Raw genomic sequence first — 19,522 nt, forward strand, 5'->3', positions numbered from 1 at the left:
ATAATTTTTACTTGGGATTTTCTGAGCTAAAAAATATTGAAGATGAATGCTTTTGAGGAGGATATGGAATCAAATTTGACAGATTTATGCCAAATGCTGAAGACTGAGGTTGCAAAAGATTCTGGAGTCAATCAAAAGGAATGAACACGAATAAACCACATAGTCCTTCTAGAAGCCTCCTTGAGTTTAATTAGTAAAGCCAAATATAACAGAAGTGACTAGAAATGTGATTGGTTATTGTTAATAAAATAATTTTCTACTCAGATCGTCTTTTAAAAATTGTTAGCTTAAACTCAGCATTGGTGAGTATTTCTGGCATCACTTTTAGTAGCGGTCCATTCAATCATTTCCCCAGGAAGCATCGTGGCTTTGCTGCTGGGGTGGTTGGAATCAAGGTTTTCTAATTATTTTTCTGTCATACGTAAGTAGCATAGGAGACAAAAGCCCAGAGTTAACTTCCTGCAGGTGCATTTGATAGATGTTTGAATATCTGATCATTGCTATCCTAATTTTTAAAAATGCACATAAGCGTTGCAAATACTAATTTTGTGTAGTTAAAATGTAACCCTTCTCCTACACGCATATCTTAATGTGCCTAAAGTGAATTTTTAAACTCTAATTATTAAACTCAGGGCATCTTCTGGAATTGGAGGCTCATTTCATGCATTGAGTAATCGCTGGTGTTGTCATGGTAACATATAATGTTGGTGCAATTTCCTTTATGTAATAGGTTTTTGCTTGGAAAATTGTGGGTAGATCAAAATTTTCTAAATTAAATAATCAACCCAGGGAAGGAGAAATGTACTTGTGGTAACGCTTTTTGTAAAACTAACAAATGCTTTTTTTAATTAAAATCTTTTTATAATCTAAAAATAGAATTTTATAATCTTTATGTAAATTAATTTATAGTCTAATGTATCTGATTTCAGATTTTCACACATCTTGCTTTCTCAGAACAAAAAAATACACTCAAATGTAATAAAATAGTATGATGATGAGCAATTTTAGTAGCAATCATAAATAAATAATCAGACCATTCATAGCCCTATGTAGAAGATTTTCAACTTTATTGAAGTAATCTGATCATCACCTTAATTGATGCCAAAAGATCTTACCCATTTGGTATTCTTTATGAATGAGGTTTCTTAGATACTCAAGTTTAGTGGATTTTTAAAAATTTACTTTTTTAATCCAAAAAAACTTTTAAAAATTTGCGATAAATTTGAATTAAAATCTTCTAAAATCCTTCCTTCTCAACCTTCTGTTTTTTTTTTCAGACAGGGTGTCACTTTATTGCCCAGGCTGAAGTGCAATGGTACAATCGTAGCTCACTGCAGCCTAAACCTCCTGAGCTCAAGCGATCCTCCTGCCTCAGCCTTTCAGGTAGCTGAGATTACAGCCATGCACCATCCCACCCAGTTAATTTTTCTTTTTTTTTTTTTTTTTTTGGAGATGGGGTCTTACCATGTTTCCCAGGCTGGTCTCTCAAACTCCTGAGCTCAAGCAATCCTCCTACCTTGGCCTCCCAAAGTGCTGGGATTATAGGTTTGAGCCTCTGCATCGAGCTCCCTCTTAGCCTTTTGAACTGATTACGCTGTTATTAAACTTTGGTGGGGAAAGTTATGGTTGCCATTTTGACTAAGTGACTGCCATGTGACCCTCGGAGGTGTTCTCAGTGCCCCTTGGGGAAGGGGGGCTACTTGTCCCACTCACTGGGTATAAATTCGGGGGGGGCAGCTCCTTTGACCTTCGATGCATTTTGTTGATTCCTTATCAAGCTTCTGAGAGCTGTCAGTTTTTCATTTTCACTGCTATCAGTGGATCTGATTGGCAGAGCTCTAACTTCCTCCCTGTCAGAGTTCCTTTCAAATCCTTCCTTTCTGTCCATGAAAAGCCTGGATTCCAGGTAACCCAGCTTTATCAAATTGTACACAAAAGCCATACAGGAGGGCCTGATGCCTCTTTGGTATGTACATAATTTTTGCTTCTCAGAGGCCATTCCCCACCCCCACAGATAATTCTCATGTATGTTGTGGTTATGTGAAATTTCCAGGTATTTGAGTTATGGATACGTGGATATGGATGGTAGTTAAAAATTATTAACAAACATGAATCCTTTTACTTACAAATGGGCTAATGTTGTAGAGTAAAATAGACATAAAATATATCCTGGAAGTAAATTCCGCTTCCGGGAGTATTTTGCCTTAGGTCATTGTAGTGACACCCTCTTGCCTGGAAAACCTCTTCCCATGCAGGCTGTGGTTCTCTCCCTCACCCCGTTTACATCTCTGTTACCATGTCACCTTGGCGAAGCTACTTAGCATTACCACACGGCTTAAGATTGCACTCCACACATGCATATTCTCAACGCTCCTTCCCTGCTGCCCTTTTCACATACCCTTATCATTTTCTAACATAGCATGTAACTCACCTGGTACACTTATCATCATTTATTTTCTGCACCCCCACCCCCCTGCACTGCACGCCCACCCCGCCACACACCAACCACTAGCATCCATGAAGGGAGCAGCCTTCACCTATTTAATTCGCTGATGCATCCCAAGCATCTAGAACACTGTCCATCCCATAGTAGGCATTCGAAGGAAAATAGGCTTACATCAAAAATACAACCAAAAAATGGCCGGGCAAAGGTGGTTCACATCTGTAATCCCAGCACTTTGGGAGGCCAAGGCGGGTGGATTACTTGAGGTCAGGGGTTCGAGACCAGCCTGGCCAACATGGCGAAACCCCATCTCTACTAAAAATACAAAAATTAGCCAGGCATGGTGGTGCATATCTGTAATCCCAGCTACATGGGAGGCTGAGGCATGAGAATCGCTTGAACCCTGTAGGCAGAGGTTGCAGTGAGCCAAGATCACGCCACTTCACTCCAGCTTGGGCAACAGAGTGAGACTCCATCTCAAAAAAAAAAAAAAAAAAAAAAAACCCAAAACAAAACAAAACAAAACAAAAAACCCAAAAGTAAAAGAAAAGTGACGAAAACAAAGTCTATTTGACAAACAAAGTCTGTTGTCAAACAATCAATAATGGCCATTACTTAAAACAGAAAGCAATCATCAGTGTTGTTTTCTTTGTTTTTATATAACTTGGAAAACAGAAGCAACAGTGGAGGCTTCCCTATAAGAGCCTCCTATTGATACTTCTAATTATTATCTACAGAATAAAGATGACTTAAAGTGGGTACAAATATGAAAAGGCAATGAATAAGAATAAAAATAACTATTTTTATAAAGGCATAGTAAAAGGGGACAAGAACAGCCAGATTCACTTATTAGCAGTGAAAGAAGGAGAAAGCAAAGTAAAACAATTTTTAAGTGAATAAATAAAAGGTGTGAAGGCTAAAACAATGCCTGTAGAAAGGAACAAATAAAAATGGAAACCAAGAAGCAATAATGAATTTTATAGAAAAATGTAGTTGTTTGGACACATATCTTTTCTTGGTATACTGCTAATCTCTTTTACAGTTAACAATTTGTAATGCCTTTTGAAAATGAGAAAACCGTTTATTTTTGACATGGGAAATATTGTTTTCAGCTAAATTTCATGTTACATTTATCCTGTATGCTTCTATCCAATTAATCATATCAAAGTTCCATATTATTTATGCAAGTACTGAGAGACTTATTCTCTGAGGAGCAGACCCTACATATTAAAAGAATGTTTTTAACTATTAATTTATAACATCACTGCCATCTGTTGGATCTGATCAGAATTAGAGTTTAAGTTGTTCCAAGAAGAAAAAGGGTTCAGTGTTTTTCACTTCCCTTTGGCAATGCTAACTAAATTTGGCCACTGGTAAACTATGAAAAGATTAGAATAAATGTTCAGAACTAATAAAGATTAGTATAAATGTTGGCTAGATAGTTTTCAAAAGATGCAATTATCTTAGGAAATAAAATGCAATGAACAAAATAAAAATATACACAGTAATAACTACAATTATTTTAATAACTATAGAGAAGTGAGAACTGAAGTTTTGTTACAGTAAATGCATGATCATGAGTCCCTTGTTTACACATAGATCACACTAACTCTGATTCTTCATAATTATTCCATGTCATCCCCATGAAGAACTGAGTGATTTACCTAAATCTTAGAAACCCTTTTATTACCATTTCTTTGCTTTTTATTTTTTATTTTTTGTACCCCTTCTGACTTTACATGACAGCAGTGACCCAAGAAAGTTCTAAATGTTAGCACATATAGTGGTGACTAAAAAAATTAATTGATTGATTACTGGCCCATTGCCAGCTTCTACAATACCAGAGACAAAAAGCTCTTCCCCAGAAACTGTCTTGCTGTTGTGTTCCCTATGGTCAGGACCGCACAAGGGAATGATGAAATTGTAAGCAGTACACTCCAAAGGGACTCCACAAACAGATAGAATGCCCCCAAATTATATGGATGTACATTTGAGTGCTTTGGGAAGCTTAGAATGTCCTCGTTATATATGGATAACTTGTCATTTTGTATTATCAGTATTAAACATTCTTTTCGCTAACATAGAAATAAAGCATTGACTAATTTTAATACTTATTAGAATTATTCATGGAATATCATGCCTGAGAATGCCATGCAATTTGTAGAGAAAACTTTAGAACGTATGCCACATACAGAACTTCACACAGTGTTTCAAGAAAAGTCAATACTTCATCTAGTGCTTCAACAAGAATCAGTGCTGCATTTACTCACAGTGACCAAAGTCCTTATCAATCATTTCAGTATTGTCAGGGAGGGGCATGATCTTAATGATTTCCTGGAATGTTAAGTTTCTCCAGCAGAAATAGAAAGCACTTTTCAAACCTTTTGAAAAATTTCTCTCCCATTCAGTAAAGTTGGTGGGAAGATAATGTATTGTGTATTTATTGTTACCATTTCTTTTATTCTATTGATTTTAGGCTAATGGTTTCTCCTTAGAATTGCCTATATTTCATGGTGGAATGAAGGCTGAGTGCAGTGAATGATGATGGTCATTTTGAAGGGGGGAGAAATCTCTTAAAGTTAGCAAAATACAAACCACAAGTTCCACTTTTCCTTCTCCATCCCTGTACAGGAAGAGATGAAATGGCTAGACATGTGTCCCATCACCCTTTGAAAAATAAATGTTAACACCCTATTCTTAGAACACACTTCTTGGCCAGTTACACAGACCCACTTACATAAGTAATCCTGTCATTCAGAATACTTTTTACTAAAGAAGCATTGACCATAGAGATAATCCACAGTGATTTAAAAAATTAAAACGTAGTCCCCTGAAAAATGCAAGTTCGTGTTGTAGACTTGATGTATAGGTTGCATTTAATATTGCTAAGGTTGTACAGCTATTGTCTTTGTTGCATAGGGTTTTTCATTTTCGGAGAGTTCCATTTTCTAACAATGCAAGAAACTGCGTCTTCATACTGACCCCTAGTGGTCGTTTAGGAGGACGTTGGGGGAGGGGCAAAAAAGGTAATGGAAGGATTGTTCTGTAGTTTAATGAAACGTACGTTAATTTAATTTGGAACACTCTCCAGTGTACCTAAGATAATATTTCCAAAACATTTTTAAAATCATTTCAACATGGTGCTTTTAGAGATAATATTCTACTGCTAAACGTGTGTTTAACAGATGCTTGTATTTGACTTTGTCCCCTATTAAGGTGTAGTCATTTACAAATGTTTTGACGCATTCATTGTACGGGTAGCTGGACATCTTCTGTGCTATATAACCAGATAGGATAAATGTAATTCTCTTGAACAACATAACCTAAGAAATCTCATTGCTATTATGGTTTCTCTAGAGTTGATTTTTTGCTCTTGACTTTGTATAATAGATTTTGTTTTACATTCTTATTTATATCACTTTGTTGTAAAATTCTAGATCCTTTGAATTAGAATACTCACAAGATGGGTATCTTGCAAGATAACTTAGCTAATTTCATACGTTTTTAGGAGGTTTTGTTTTGTATTAAGGATGAGCTCTGGAAGAATGTATTTAACATATTAATTAATACCTTAAAAGTCCTCTGAAATTAATAGATAAAATAAATGGGAAAAGTCCTCATGGTAAACCTGAGAATTATTCTTGCATTATTTCTGTCCAAGTTTACTGAGTGGATGCTTTTCTTTCTGCCCCGTAGAGCCTAGATTCCTCCCTGTCTGATGGAATCTTATTCTAAACCTTGGTTATACTGGATTGGAAAAATCATACTGAATTTGGAAAACATAGAATGAAAAGCTGAATTTTGCAATAGAACAAGTGGATTCCCTATCCCCATTTCATGTCAGTGGATGCCCACCTGACCTTGACCAACAGTTTGAATTTGATTAGCTACTGATTTTGTGAGGCCAAGTGAATCCCATAAAATGTTCAATTAGAAAATTGTCCATGCTACTTTTATTACCTACAGTGCAGAGACTGATATTTGCATAACCGCGTTTTAAAGTTGCTAGTACTCTCTTTCAGGTTTAATTTCCAACATTACTGATTTTCAGAGGAAATCTTTATATTGTGTGATTCCTCCCCCCCTTCCAATTTGAAGCATACTTAAACCTATATAAGGTTATTTTTACCAACCCTTGACTTTTTATGTTAATCGTTTCTCTTGATTTTTCTTCACACTGGAAATGGTCCTTACCGCTCATTGATTACACTTGAGTGGAAAGGCTTGAGTAGGATTTCTGAGGAAACTGCCCCAGCTCTAGCTCTGCAGGTGTAGGAGATTTTGCTGTTTAGCTAAAAATTGTCTGAAAATGAAATTTTCATGCACACACACAAGTTTTACAATATGATCTTACGTTTCCATGATCTAAAACTCTCTACCCTTGTGGCTCACTGAATGTTAAGAGGATGATGATGTTGTTGAAAGCTGGCAGTTATCAGCCAGGTATTAAGCTAAGTCCTTGAGTGGAATATATCATTAAATCCCAGAGCAGTGCTATGGGGGAAGGAATATTATTGTCATGCCCATTTTGCAGATGAGGAAACCAAGGCCCGGTGCTTACTCACAGTCACAGAGGTGGTCTGTTCTGTAGGTCCCCAGGGAGCTGGTAGGAGCTGAACCTCTTACTCTCCACCCCGGCAACTTTTCTCTCATTCTTTCCTCATCAGTGCCGCCAGGACCCTTAACTTCTCCACATTTTCCGCACCAGAAATTTCCCTTGTGCTGAAATTCATGACCTCTTTGAATTCCTCCAGCACTCCTTGTACTCACTCCAGTAGGCACCTTGAAATCATCTTTCATCCCTTCCTTTCCCTTTCTCTTTGCTTCTGACCCTCCCTCCACCTTTTTCCCTGGGTTCCTTTCCCTAGTCTCCCTTCTCCCCCTCTCTGCTTCCTCTGCCTCCTCCTCTCTGCTTCCTCTGCCTCCTCCTCCTTCTCATTTTCCATTCCCTAAGGAATGATGTCCTAAAGCAAGTAAATTCTTTTGGTTTTTGTTTTCCTGAAAATACTATACTTTTTAAAGCTTAAGAGGTTGAAAAATGTAAAAACTAATAAATCAAAGGTCAGAAAACCATGTGTTTGTTTTTCCGGTCTCTGTTGATTAACTTACTTTTGAGCAAGTTTTAGTCTCTCTGCATCCTGTCTTTTTTGACTATGAAACAAACAAGTAAAAATGAATCTATATAATCTACTGTATTTTGTGCATGTAAGAGATTACCCCCTAACCAGTATCACAGGGAGTCTGGAATCCAGCTTCCTCCACTGGGGGCCAGATGTGATCCGTCTGTACAGCTGTTATCATTTCACCCCAAAATACAGGGAACTTACCACCTTGACTGTAGGTTTTTTTTTTTTTTTCTTTTTTGTTTTGTTTTAGGGTTTTTTTTGGTAATGATTCTACCATTATCTGGGTATCCTTTACCTGCTGGGCACTGTGCTAGGCTCTTGGGGTACCACAGGAAAGGAACACATCAGGCCTACATTTCAGTCAGGGAGGCCAGCAGTACACAAGTAATTTTAAAATGGTAATTGCAGAATTGTTACAGTATAGGTAAACTTAAAACAGCACAATGTGGAGAGAGGGCCATGACCCCGGGGTTAGGAAGGGGGCCTAGAGAATGATACAGGGCTTGTTAAGGAAGGGCTCTCTGAAAAAGTGACATCTGAGCTGCTGAGAATAAACCAGTCCTGGCAAGCGCAGGGATTTTTTTTTGTTTGCTGTGGCACTAGAGCATTCAGCATCCTTATTATTTAGTTAAGAAAATCAACAACATGGTATCTCTAATTACTTTGGGATTGTATCCCTTGTCATTGACAGATATGTAAATACGCTGATTTCCAGGCTAAACAGAAACATTTGGTAGCTGCAAAAGTCATTTATTATGAATATCCTAACTCCTTGACCATCATTTCTATTTTATTAGGAGACAAGTCAGCCATGCAAAAGAGAGTTGTTTTTTGCTGATGGCAGGTAGTTAATTATGAGTAGGGCATTCTAGCATTTGAAACAAGGTAGCATGTATGGAAGTGAAGTATTGTGATTGAACAGATAGGTCAATAAAGGCTCTGTGTCACTTGGGAGGAAATTACATTTGATTTCCCCAGACTTTGATTGACTGCCTCAAAATCGGTAGCAAAAACATGCATGCTCTTTGTGGAAGTGCTGGGGTAGCACTCACTATTCTCTTTGCAGTCATGCTGTTCTCTTTGAGAAAGCATAATGTCACCGCGGCTGCAACATCAAAGCGAATTCTGAAAGTCTCAAAATGAAACCTGCTAAGGTGCATCAATATGATGTAATCAATTCGGTTTCACATATTTCCTAGCATTTTTTGGGGGGCATTTTTCTTATTTTGCTATAGATGCAAACACATTTTTTTCCCCTGTGGCTAGGCTTTACTTTAATTATGTTAATTTTAAAACCTTCATTTTAAGCATATGCCTACAATTAATTGGTTGTCTCCCTTAATTGTGAAAAACTTCTTAAATAATATTTCTTTAAAAGAAGAACATTCTCTTGGCTAGTTTTGTCAACCTGGAGTTCCGCCAGAGTTTAGGGGCACATATACTAGCGTCCTGTAGCTGTGGGGCTGTGGCGGGATGATCCTTGTTCTGGACTCAGAAATTGACCAATTTAGCAAACACACTCCACTTCTTGGATCATTACCTTTGTTGAGAAACTGGCTGGAACAAGAGTCAGGAATTCTGTTTACAGCATTCCAAATCTGGCTGTGATAACCAGGAGACCTGTTTATCATAACGGCCAGTGTTCCACCTGTTCAGACTTCCTGCAGCCGGCAAGGCTTAAAAATGCCAGCTCTGAGTTGCTGCTGCGTACACACCGCCCCTGACCACTTGCAGAGTGTCTGCCGCCAATATGTCTTCCTTGGTGTGACAAAACTCACGGAGACATATGAAAAGTCATGCTGGTGGGAATGGTTGTAATCACTGTTAACAAACAAGGTTCTTATTGCCAATATCACCATCTGTTCCATCGGGTTCCACATATTACCCTGTATGTGGGCTCTGTTAAGCAGATTTCTGTTCTGCCCAAGGTCACCCTTGATTCATGTTACTAGACTTTGCAGATGGGTTGAATGTGAACCTCAAATTGCAGCAAGGATTCAACTCTGAAAGGTACCAAATGGTGTCATCTGGTGCACACTAAAATAAACAGAGTCAACAATGTCTGCAAAGACAAAATAGAGACATCCCTTGATAAAAGAGATGAATATATTCCCAAGAAGTTGTCTAAAGTGTAAAATTTTATTTCTTGAATACCATCTAAAAATTACCTCACTGTATAATTGGAGAAGCATGAGGGCAGGGAGGAAATGAACCAATTTCAAGAGCAGCTGTAAGTGATAAAACTGGAAATCACAGTGTTGCTGGATCCTATCCCTTCTTGCAAACTTAAAGCTGAGCTAAGCACTTTCCCCCTCCCTTCTTCTTGATACCTGCAGCGAATTTCTGCTCACTCACCTTGAGTTGATTCGAGTCAATTAAAATACATTGATCTTCTCAGCATCGGAAATATAAATAAGACTCAAATATTACCTCTAAGAGGTAAGTACCAGGTACAGACATAGCACAGCAGAGGGAGTGATTAACAAGGAGGGCCGTGATGGTCACAGATGACTTTGCAGAGGAAGGGACAGGTAAGCAGAGAGTGAAGAATGAGCTAGTGTTCTCCAGCCACAAGTGCCAGAGGGATAGGGAAGGGTGTTTGGGACAAAGGGACCACAAGTGCAAAGACACAGACGTGAAATCGCACAATATTTTTAGTGAGCCATAGACGCTATTTGTGTTTGAATTTTTCCTCAGTGATGTTCTTAGCATCCTTTCTGTAAGTGCTCTTTTATTGTGGGGCTTGGGCATTTGAATGAAAAATCTGCTGAATTCCATTCATGAGTGCTGCAAAATAACATTTTTAAATTGTTACTTTTTCTGATGTAAACATTTATGCCAGAACATCATATTTTTAAACAAAAAGAAATGTGTATATTTAGCACACAAATGCTCTGAGCTCATGTTAAAAAGAAATCTCCTTTGGGGATCCAGAAGTGCCTCCTTGAGGAAAAGACATTTGTGCTGAGCTGTGAAAGAGGGCTGGGCATTGTCCTGGGGGAAGAGGATGTCAGGAAATGGGAAGAGCGCAGGGGAGCCCTGATGTGGGAAAGAGCCTGGCATATTGAAGGCTGCAAGAGAAGCCTAGAGCACGGAGCAACAGGAAGAGGCGGCGAGGGGCGGGGGGTGCATGGGGCTGGCGTGAGAAGTGGGGACCGCTTGTGTAAGGCCTTGGAGGCCATGTCAGAAATTTGGGGGTAGGCCAGGCATGGCGGCTCACTCCTGTAATTCCAGCACTTTGGGAGGCCGAGGTGGCAGGATTGCTTGAGGCCAGGAGTTTGGGACTAGCCTGGGCAACGTAGCAAGACTCCATCTCTAGAAACATAATTTAAAAATATAACAAAAAAGAAAAAGAAAAAATTGGGAACTTTATCCTAAGCAATGGGAAACCGTGAAAGTTTTAAGTAGGGGAGCAATATGATTATAATTTTAAAACATCACTTTAGCTGTAAGACGGAGGAAGGACTGGAGGGGGTGAGGAGAGACCTCTTAGGAGATTATTTATATCAACCCACAAGAGAGGATGCTGAATTGGATTCTGTGGGAGGATGGAGAGAAGGGAGAGATTTGAGAAATATGGAGGAGGAAAATAGTCAGGACTTGCTAATAGATTGATGTCACATGACATGTCAAGCTTCACCTCTGTTTACATATATCAAATGATATAAACAGATGTTTTCATACATTCCCATATTTGTTTTTTAGTTTGTTTTTTTCCCAATTTACATTTTAAACTCTTACTTGATTAAACTCCAACTGGATGGAGACTAATGATAGTAAATATCAGAAAATATTTTCAAATTATTGTGATGACATATGGCCCTATAATTCTGGATTTTAAAACAAAGCAGTTTGACTTCCATCCCATTCATTTGGATAATGCTATACTATTTGGGAAACCAAAATGTGCTTTAAAAATATGACAGGCTTCAGCTTGTGTACAGGGAAAAATACAACAGAATGTCTGAGGTTTGAAATAAACAGAATTACTTCAATTCTTTTTTGTTTTTTAAACAAACAATTTTGTTTCAAAAGAATTTTGTTCAATTCTTTTTTGTTTTTTAAAGTACAAGTTCTGGACTCTACTTCTGTATATAAAATTAGTTTTTTTAAGGTAAGAATAATAGTTTAATTTACCACCATAATAAGTTAATCTCAATTATTCTTTTTAGACTTAGTGCTGCATATAGCAAATTATGGGCAAATATGTACATATAATGCAGGTTGTGCCAGCTGTGCCTGCACGATTCTTCTTTCTGTGCTGGCATTTATGTTCAATTTAGTAAAAGCTATATTCCACTGTGTACTAGAATCTTTGGTTTTTTAAACAGCTAGTTTTTTATGCATTTCGCTTTACTGTCTCCATCAAGAGCAAAGAAAAGAGCAGAAGGTAGAGATATAAATGAACCAAGTCAAAATATGCCTTTGTAGAGGAGAAAGAAAGAAACAAAATCGAAGCAGAAAGGCTGACTGTTCGGATATACCTGATGTAAACTCCTGTATCTCCATGATCCAATTTTTCTTCGTTTCTTAGTTTTCAAGATGAACGAAAAAGATGATGTATGACCCTGCGAACTCCTTTAGTTTTCCAAAAACTCCCTGGTACACACAAAAGACAAAGTATTTGAGAATTTATTGTTTGCATTTACTTAAAATACTTCTGTTTCTATCCTGGATGCCATTGAAGTACCCTGCGATTGTATGCTCTTTCTTAACTCTACAGGATGTTTTAAAAAGTGAACATTCTCGAGGGAAAACCACCAAGTGACAAAGGAATCATGCATTTTGGCCAAGCATGTTTATAATGATTAACAAATACAAGGTATTTGGTTTAAGGGGCTGATTGCATTAAATACCTGAAAAATAAGTCAAAGGAAAAAACTGATTTTTAAGGAGGTTAAGTATATATTATTAATTAGAAAATATGTATAATTTAACATTTTTGCTGGCAGTTGTAAAAGGTATTCAGTATTTCCATTGCAAAAATATGAGATGTTTCTGATAAACTAATATATTAGAACCTCCAACTTCTCCCTCTTTCATAAAACCTAATGAATGCCATGCCAATTAATAATAGGAGAGAAGATGAAAAGTGAAATTATGTTAAGAATGCTTATTTTATCCCCTAGGAAAGGAAATTAAATGCTGACCCTCAGGCTATTATAGTGAGTGATACAGGGCCTTTGGATATTTTTGTAGAGGTCAATTTTGGTTACATGTCATCTAACCAAATTTTAATTTTCAGGGACGTCATCCTAGAGAAAGAATGGGAGATACCAAAGAAGGGTTAAATGTACAAGGACTGGAGAATGAGTAGAAACGAAGCAAGGCCCTGCCTTTGTGGGATGTGGTGTGTTTGATGGACTGGTTTATATAAGCCAGGGTGGGAGGTGGTCCTGCGCGGGTGACACCAACTGAGCCCTTCATTCTCCAGAGCTGCTGTCCCTCTTCATTACGTTCCTGCCCAGTCACTGTGGTTCAGTTTCTTTCAGAGCTGGTGCCCCAGTCACAGCCTGCTTACGCCTATGACTACCAGTCTCTTTATGGAGATTTCATTTACCTCCTCTCTGATGGATAATTGTCATAACTTCTTTTCTTGGGGTTGTGAGTCCTCCTTCACAATAAGCAAATTGAAGTGACAGTACCAAATTAAATTTAATTCATCACAGTACAGGATGATGGGCTGAATCATATAGCTTCAGTTGTTTTTTTTAAAATTTTGGTTATTATTATATAGTCCTAAATGAAAAAATGTGTCAAAAACTTAGATGTTCATATTATTGACATCTCAAGTATTTTTCTTGTCTTGACTTCTATTACTATGATGATTTAAATGGATTCTGAAAACAGAATTTTGGGTCTCCCTTTAAAATCAGAATGCTCTCTTTATCTTATTGCTTGGAACATCTCCTATTTATAGCAATTCCAAGCATTGAAGAACATAACTAAGTATCTTCCACTCATTAAAATGCTCTAATTTTTATTTTTACTACCTGTGAGCTTTAAACTGATTTAAAAATAAGGACAGCTGGTGTCTGGAGCCCTTCCACCCTGGCTTCATCTTGGAAGCTAAGCAGGGTAGGGACTGGCTAGAACTTGGATGGGAGACTGCCTGGGAAAACCGGGTGCTCAAAAACAAGGACTATTCTGTGTTCCTAAAAGAAGATTTAGGCTATCTAATTGTGAAAAAATGTTAGTATATTAATGGTAACTGTAGTCTTTTTATACTAGAGACAGGAAATTTAATAACTGAATATGCCTACATTACTAAAATTATCTATTTATATACATATCATGACTTTGATCTTTAATGTTTAATTTGTAAAAGCAGTATTCACATGCAGAATGATTTGCTGATTTCAAACCTGTTCATCTTTGCCTACAATTAACAACCTAATTTGAAGAAGAGGAAGACAGGCTAATGAATTTTAACTTAAATCAGGAGTTCCCATGCTCACTCATTCCTACTATTTAAGGCTTTTGTTTTCTTAATAGCTAGGAATATTTTATCTTCAAGAAAACTTTCTAAGAATTTTATGGTTCATGTATGAAATCACACAAGAGTTTCTTTAAATAGAATTTCCTGGTCTTATAAGTAAATAAAAATAATAATAATGGTTGTACCTTTTTTTTAAGAAGTAGTAGTCGTCTATTTCTGAGGTTTCTAAAAAGTAGTAATGATATATTTTTCTATAACCAAAAGCTGTATAAGTAGAAAAAGAATTATTTAAATTCATTCATAGCTCAAAATTTCCCAGACTCCATTTAAATCACTAGCACTCAATTCTGGGTTCATTGCATGGCAAATTAATTTATTTCTAAAATCGTATTTCTGTACTCATTTGTTTTAGCAGCTTAGTTGCATGCTCCAAAGATAATTTTTTGAATTCAGATGAATCACATTCATTTCTCCTTCATTTACTCAGCGCTGCTGCTGAAGCTGATGGTATTGATCCATTAATAAACGTCCTGTCTAGTAAACGAGATGGAGCCATTGCCAACGCTGCTACAGTATTAACGAACATGGCCATGCAGGAGCCCCTGCGCCTGAACATACAGAATCACGACATCATGCATGCCATCATCAGCCCACTGCGTTCTGCAAACACAGTCGTGCAGAGCAAAGCTGCTCTCGCTGTCACCGCAACTGCGTGTGACGTTGAAGCCCGGACTGAGGTGAGAATTTTAATAACATGTGTTCTCTCATTTTTCTGGTTAGTACCTACTGGTGGATTCATTGGAAACATTTTTAAGTGATTGAACCTACCTGTCATTTAAGTCCTTCAAAACCGGTAAAACAGTGGAAAACGAATTGGCATTGTCTTGTCTTGTTTGTTTTATTAGCAAAGAAGGTGAGCATGCCCTATAAACCCAGCAATTCTGTTTCTAAGTATATACCTAAGAGAATCTGTTGCCTCTGTGTACCAGGAAGCATTGTTTATAATATCTAAACAAATAATATCTAAAACAAACAAATTGTCCAATTGTTAAGAAAATAGATAATGCATCGTGCTGTAGCCATAAAATAGAATCTCATGTCAGTGAAAATGAATGAGCTACAGCCCCACATGTCAACAGCGATGAGTTCACAAGCATTATGCCAAGCAAAAACACGTTGTAGAAAAATACATACTTATGATTCCATTTATGTAACGTTCAAAAGTATGCAAAGCTAAGCACTATGCTGTTTTGGCATGCATACATATAAGTTAAAACTATAAAGAAAATTGAGGGAATGCTGAATCCGAAATTCAAGAAAGCGGTTGCTTCTGTAGGGAGAAAGGGGGGTATGTAATTGGGTGGAACACCTAGGGGTTCGGTGTCATTGAAATGGTCATCTCTTAAGTTGGATAGTAGACAAACAGGTGTGCTTTTTACTAGGACTCTTTAAATTATACATGTGGGTTATTATATGTACTCTTGTGTTTCTCTTATATTTCTTATTTTTAAAACATACAATTGCATTTATCTGAAAATCTATTATATAAAAATGTCCTTGATAATTTATGGTGATCCTATTAAATCTTCAGAAAAACTTTATTTAGGCCAGGTGCAGTGGCTCACACTTGTTATCCCTGCACTTTGGGAGGCGGAGGCAGGCGGATTGCTTGAGGCCAGGAGTTCGAGGCCAGCCTGGGCAACATAGGGAGATCCGCATCTCTACAAAAAGACTCTGCCTCCTAAAAGAATAAAAATACAACTGCACTTAAATCAACAAACATACTTTTATTTTTCTCAGTTTTCTCACATTTTCATGTCACCATGGCACTCATTTGAACAGCCTGGGACTTTGTTCTTCTCTGTCCCATAAAAATAACAAAACCAACGTTTATTTGGCACCTACTATGTGCCAGTGCTAAGCACTTTACATGCATTTAAGCCTCATTTGAGATAGGTATGTTTGTAATCCACATATTACAGATGAGGAAAATGAGGCTTAAAGAAATATGCTCAAAGCAGACGTGGTAAGTGGCGAGTCAGGGATATGAGAACACATCTGAGTCCAGAGCCCAAGTTTCACATGCTTGGGCCCATGCTGTCTGCCCAAACAACAGCCTAATCTTTTTCTTCTGTCTCCTTGATCTCTATTCTGTCTCCCTTGTTTGTTCCCATTGACTCACTTCATTTGTGCTCACCCACTCAGGTAGTGGTAGGCACCAGATATGTATTTACCAAGTACTGCGTGCCAGGTGCTCTGCTGGGTATCAGGAGCACAGTGACAAACAAGGGTCCTGTTTATACCTCCATGCAGCCTGCAGGGAAGCCCACCTAGTTCCTGGAATATGCAGGAGACCCTTTACTTTTTTCCCTCCCCTCCTATTCCCCTTACTGGCTCCAGGCTTGTCTTTCTAACCTGTGGCCCTGGTCACATCATTGCACATCCTCAATGGGAACGTTAAGCTGCTCAGCACCATCTGCAGGGGCCCCCGTGACCTGCACCTGCCTACCTAAAGGTGTAAGCTCCAACTCTGTCCAGGTGGAACTCTACACTCCAGAAATGCCACACTGCTTGTAATTATGTCAGAATGCTCTGCTCTCACAGCTATACCTGCTTGATTTCTCTGCTTTCTCCCTTTTCCCCCACCTGATAAATTCCTATTAGTTCTTCAAAATCCAGCTCTACCCTCCTGTCCCCCAGAAGGCCTTTACTTTAGTTTTCAAACTAGGGTACATCTTTCTCTATGCTCCCATTGCACCCCTTGTCTTCCTTTTTTGAATTTTTTGGTTCTGTGTAAAAAACTACAAGATCCTTGAGACTTTAGGGAAGGGAACTTAGATTTTTCATCCCTGTGTCCATGTCATTAATATATACCTGGCACATAATATATGCTGAATGAACATTTGTTAAGTGAATGAGTGAACAAATAAATGGAGGAATTAATGAATAAATTAAATCTTTGCCTAAAGGACATGTGGTGTTAGATTACTATCTCATATTATACCTTATGCTTGCTAAGCATAAGGATGTTTCAGGTGAACTTTCTAAGCCGTCCAGGTAATGTGTGATAACAAGTAAGCCCCACCAGGGCCCCTGTGTTTGTGATGAGAGTGACTGAAAGTGGAAGAGATTCCACAGGGATCCCGTCTTAGGATACTACACATTCAAGCTGGTAGAATAAGAACATTCTTTTTATCCTCCAGGCGCATAGATAATGCAGCATTACATTTCAGACATGAGACAAGAACTCTGCCCAATCTTTTTTTTTCTGATTGGAATAATTTTATACATGAGTGATGCCTTTTAATAATGTAATTAATGAAGTTCTATCCAATTCTTTTCTTTTTCTTCTCCTCTTCAGTCCTTTGAGAAATGAAGAGAAGACACTGTGTATAGATAGCAAAGATGGGTCTTTCTCTGGAGAATTGCTTGAGTGTTGCTTTGGCTGCAGTGCTGACTTGGTGGCCATGCACAGTGACATGGGGGGTCCTTGCTGGCATCGGTTCATCCAGCCTCAATCTTAGGGACTGTGTTAACTTCCTATTGCCACTGTAACAAATGACCACCACTTAGTGGCTTAAAGCCATGCAAATCGAATATTGTATGGTTGGGGAGGTTAGAAGTCTGAAGCTGTGTCTTATGTCCTTGCCCTTTCAGCTTCCAGGGGCTTCCCACATTGCTTGGCTTGTGACCCTCCTTGGATCTTCGAAGTGCATCACTGCAACCTCTGCTTCCATCACGAGTCTTTTTTCTGCTTCCAGCACCTTCTGTCCCCCTCTTATAAAGATCCTTGTGATTACACTGAACCCTCCTGGCTAATCCAGGATAACCTCCCCATCTCAAGACCCTTAATCATCTCTGCAGAGTCCCTTCCAGGGATGAGGATATCTTTGGGGGCCCCTTATTCTGTCTATCACAGAGCCAAATGAACAGTCAGTGTTCAGGAGCAGAGTGAATAAGCATCGGGCATCCCACAGGTGGGCAGTGAGAAGACAGACTCCTGCTGCAGTCCCCGTCCCACGTAAAATCAGGATGACCTCCCTGGGATACTTTCCCGGGGCCCGAACACCGGGCTCCTCTGTGTAAGGGTTTGCAATAGATTTTTCACCCCTGAATTTAATAAACCTAAAGATAGACACATTCTGAAGCATTTTTACATAGTTAAAACCTTTTAGCAATCAAATAATGAGATTTTTTTAAAAGCACAAATAGTTACATTCTACACTCTTAATGTGTAACATTTTGGTTTCTGCTTTTAGTTAAGAAATTCTGGTGGATTGGAGCCCCTGGTAGAGCTGCTACGCTCCAAGAATGATGAAGTGAGGAAGCACGCCAGTTGGGCAGTGATGGTCTGTGCTGGTGACGAGCTGACGGCCAATGAACTATGCAGGCTCGGGTGAGTGGATGCCATCTCAAGTTTCTGGCTCAGATGAAGAGCAGAAGATGGAGAGGCACACTCTTTAGGCCCAAGGAATTTCAAGCCAAGTCTCCGCTGCTCTCTCAGTCCGCAGAAGCGCTGCATGTCCCCAGGGCGGGCCTTGGCTTGGAAGGAACCACCTGGAGGCAAGGGGGTCCCGATTCACCGCTCCCTCACTGCCCTTGAAAAAATCACCTTCAGTATTTTCTTCTAACCCCTTTATCTTGATAAATGCTTCTCTTTTACTTTCTTCTGCTACTGCCAAACAAACTCTATTTGTCTCCCAACTTTCAAGGCTAAAATTAAATGGGCGAGCTGTGTCTATCACCTCTATTTCTTTCCCACCCATCTAAAACTTTCACCAGAATTCCGCATTTCACCACCCTCACCAATCAGTTCTGTTGACCAAAAGCAGATGAGTTTGTTGCCTTTAACACATCAGCTAATAGCGTTTTAAGTTTCATTTCTTTTCTCTTTCTTTCTTTCTTTTTCTTTTTTTCTTTCTTTTTTTTTTTTTGGCAGAGTCTCGCTCTGTTGCCCAGGCTAAAGTGCAGTGGTGCAATCTCAGCTCACTGCAACCTCTGCCCCCTGGGTTTGCAATTCTCCTGTCTCAGCCTTCCGAGTAGCTGGGATTACTTTTTTGTATTTTTAATAGAAACAAGGTTTTGCCGTGTTGGCCAGGCTGGTCTCGAACTCCTGACCTCAAGTGATCTGCCCGCCTCAGCCTCCCAAAGTGCTAGAATTACAGGCATAAGCCATCACATCTAGCCCCAGGTTTTAAGTTTCTATAGACAGGTTTCATTTATTAATTTCTAAACATTTGGCTTCTTTGCATATATCGTCTAGTTAGATGAAAAAGTTGAGGTCCAATACTAATTTTGCTTTTAGATGAACAAAGAACTTTTCCCCCCAAAAGCATCCTTTTCCCCTGTTTGAACATGAGTTACTACTTGGCATATGTATCCTTAAGAAGGGCAGATTTGTCTTCATAATTCTGTCAGTATTACTTTATCTAAGAGGGTGGGGGGGCTTTAAGCTCCATCTCCATTCTTCCTTCAGGATCTGAAGTCGGTATATAAATGGAGACTCAGTATTGG

General features: G+C 38.7%; 1 protein-coding gene across 11 annotated transcripts in view; it reads left to right on the forward strand.

Annotated features, from left to right (window-relative positions):
* ARMC3 (armadillo repeat containing 3) overlaps positions 1-19,522 on the forward strand; it is a 110,239-nt gene that overhangs the window by 55,511 nt on the left and 35,206 nt on the right. For all 11 annotated transcript variants that reach the window (XM_016962367.3, XM_054659373.2, XM_063817574.1 and 8 more), the window contains 2 exon segments: positions 14,496-14,745; positions 18,268-18,404. In XM_016962367.3, coding sequence (XP_016817856.1) covers positions 14,496-14,745; positions 18,268-18,404 — 387 coding nt within the window.

This window comes from Pan troglodytes, chromosome 8 (assembly GCF_028858775.2).
Source record: "Pan troglodytes isolate AG18354 chromosome 8, NHGRI_mPanTro3-v2.0_pri, whole genome shotgun sequence".
Taxonomy (NCBI): Eukaryota; Metazoa; Chordata; class Mammalia; order Primates; family Hominidae; genus Pan; species Pan troglodytes.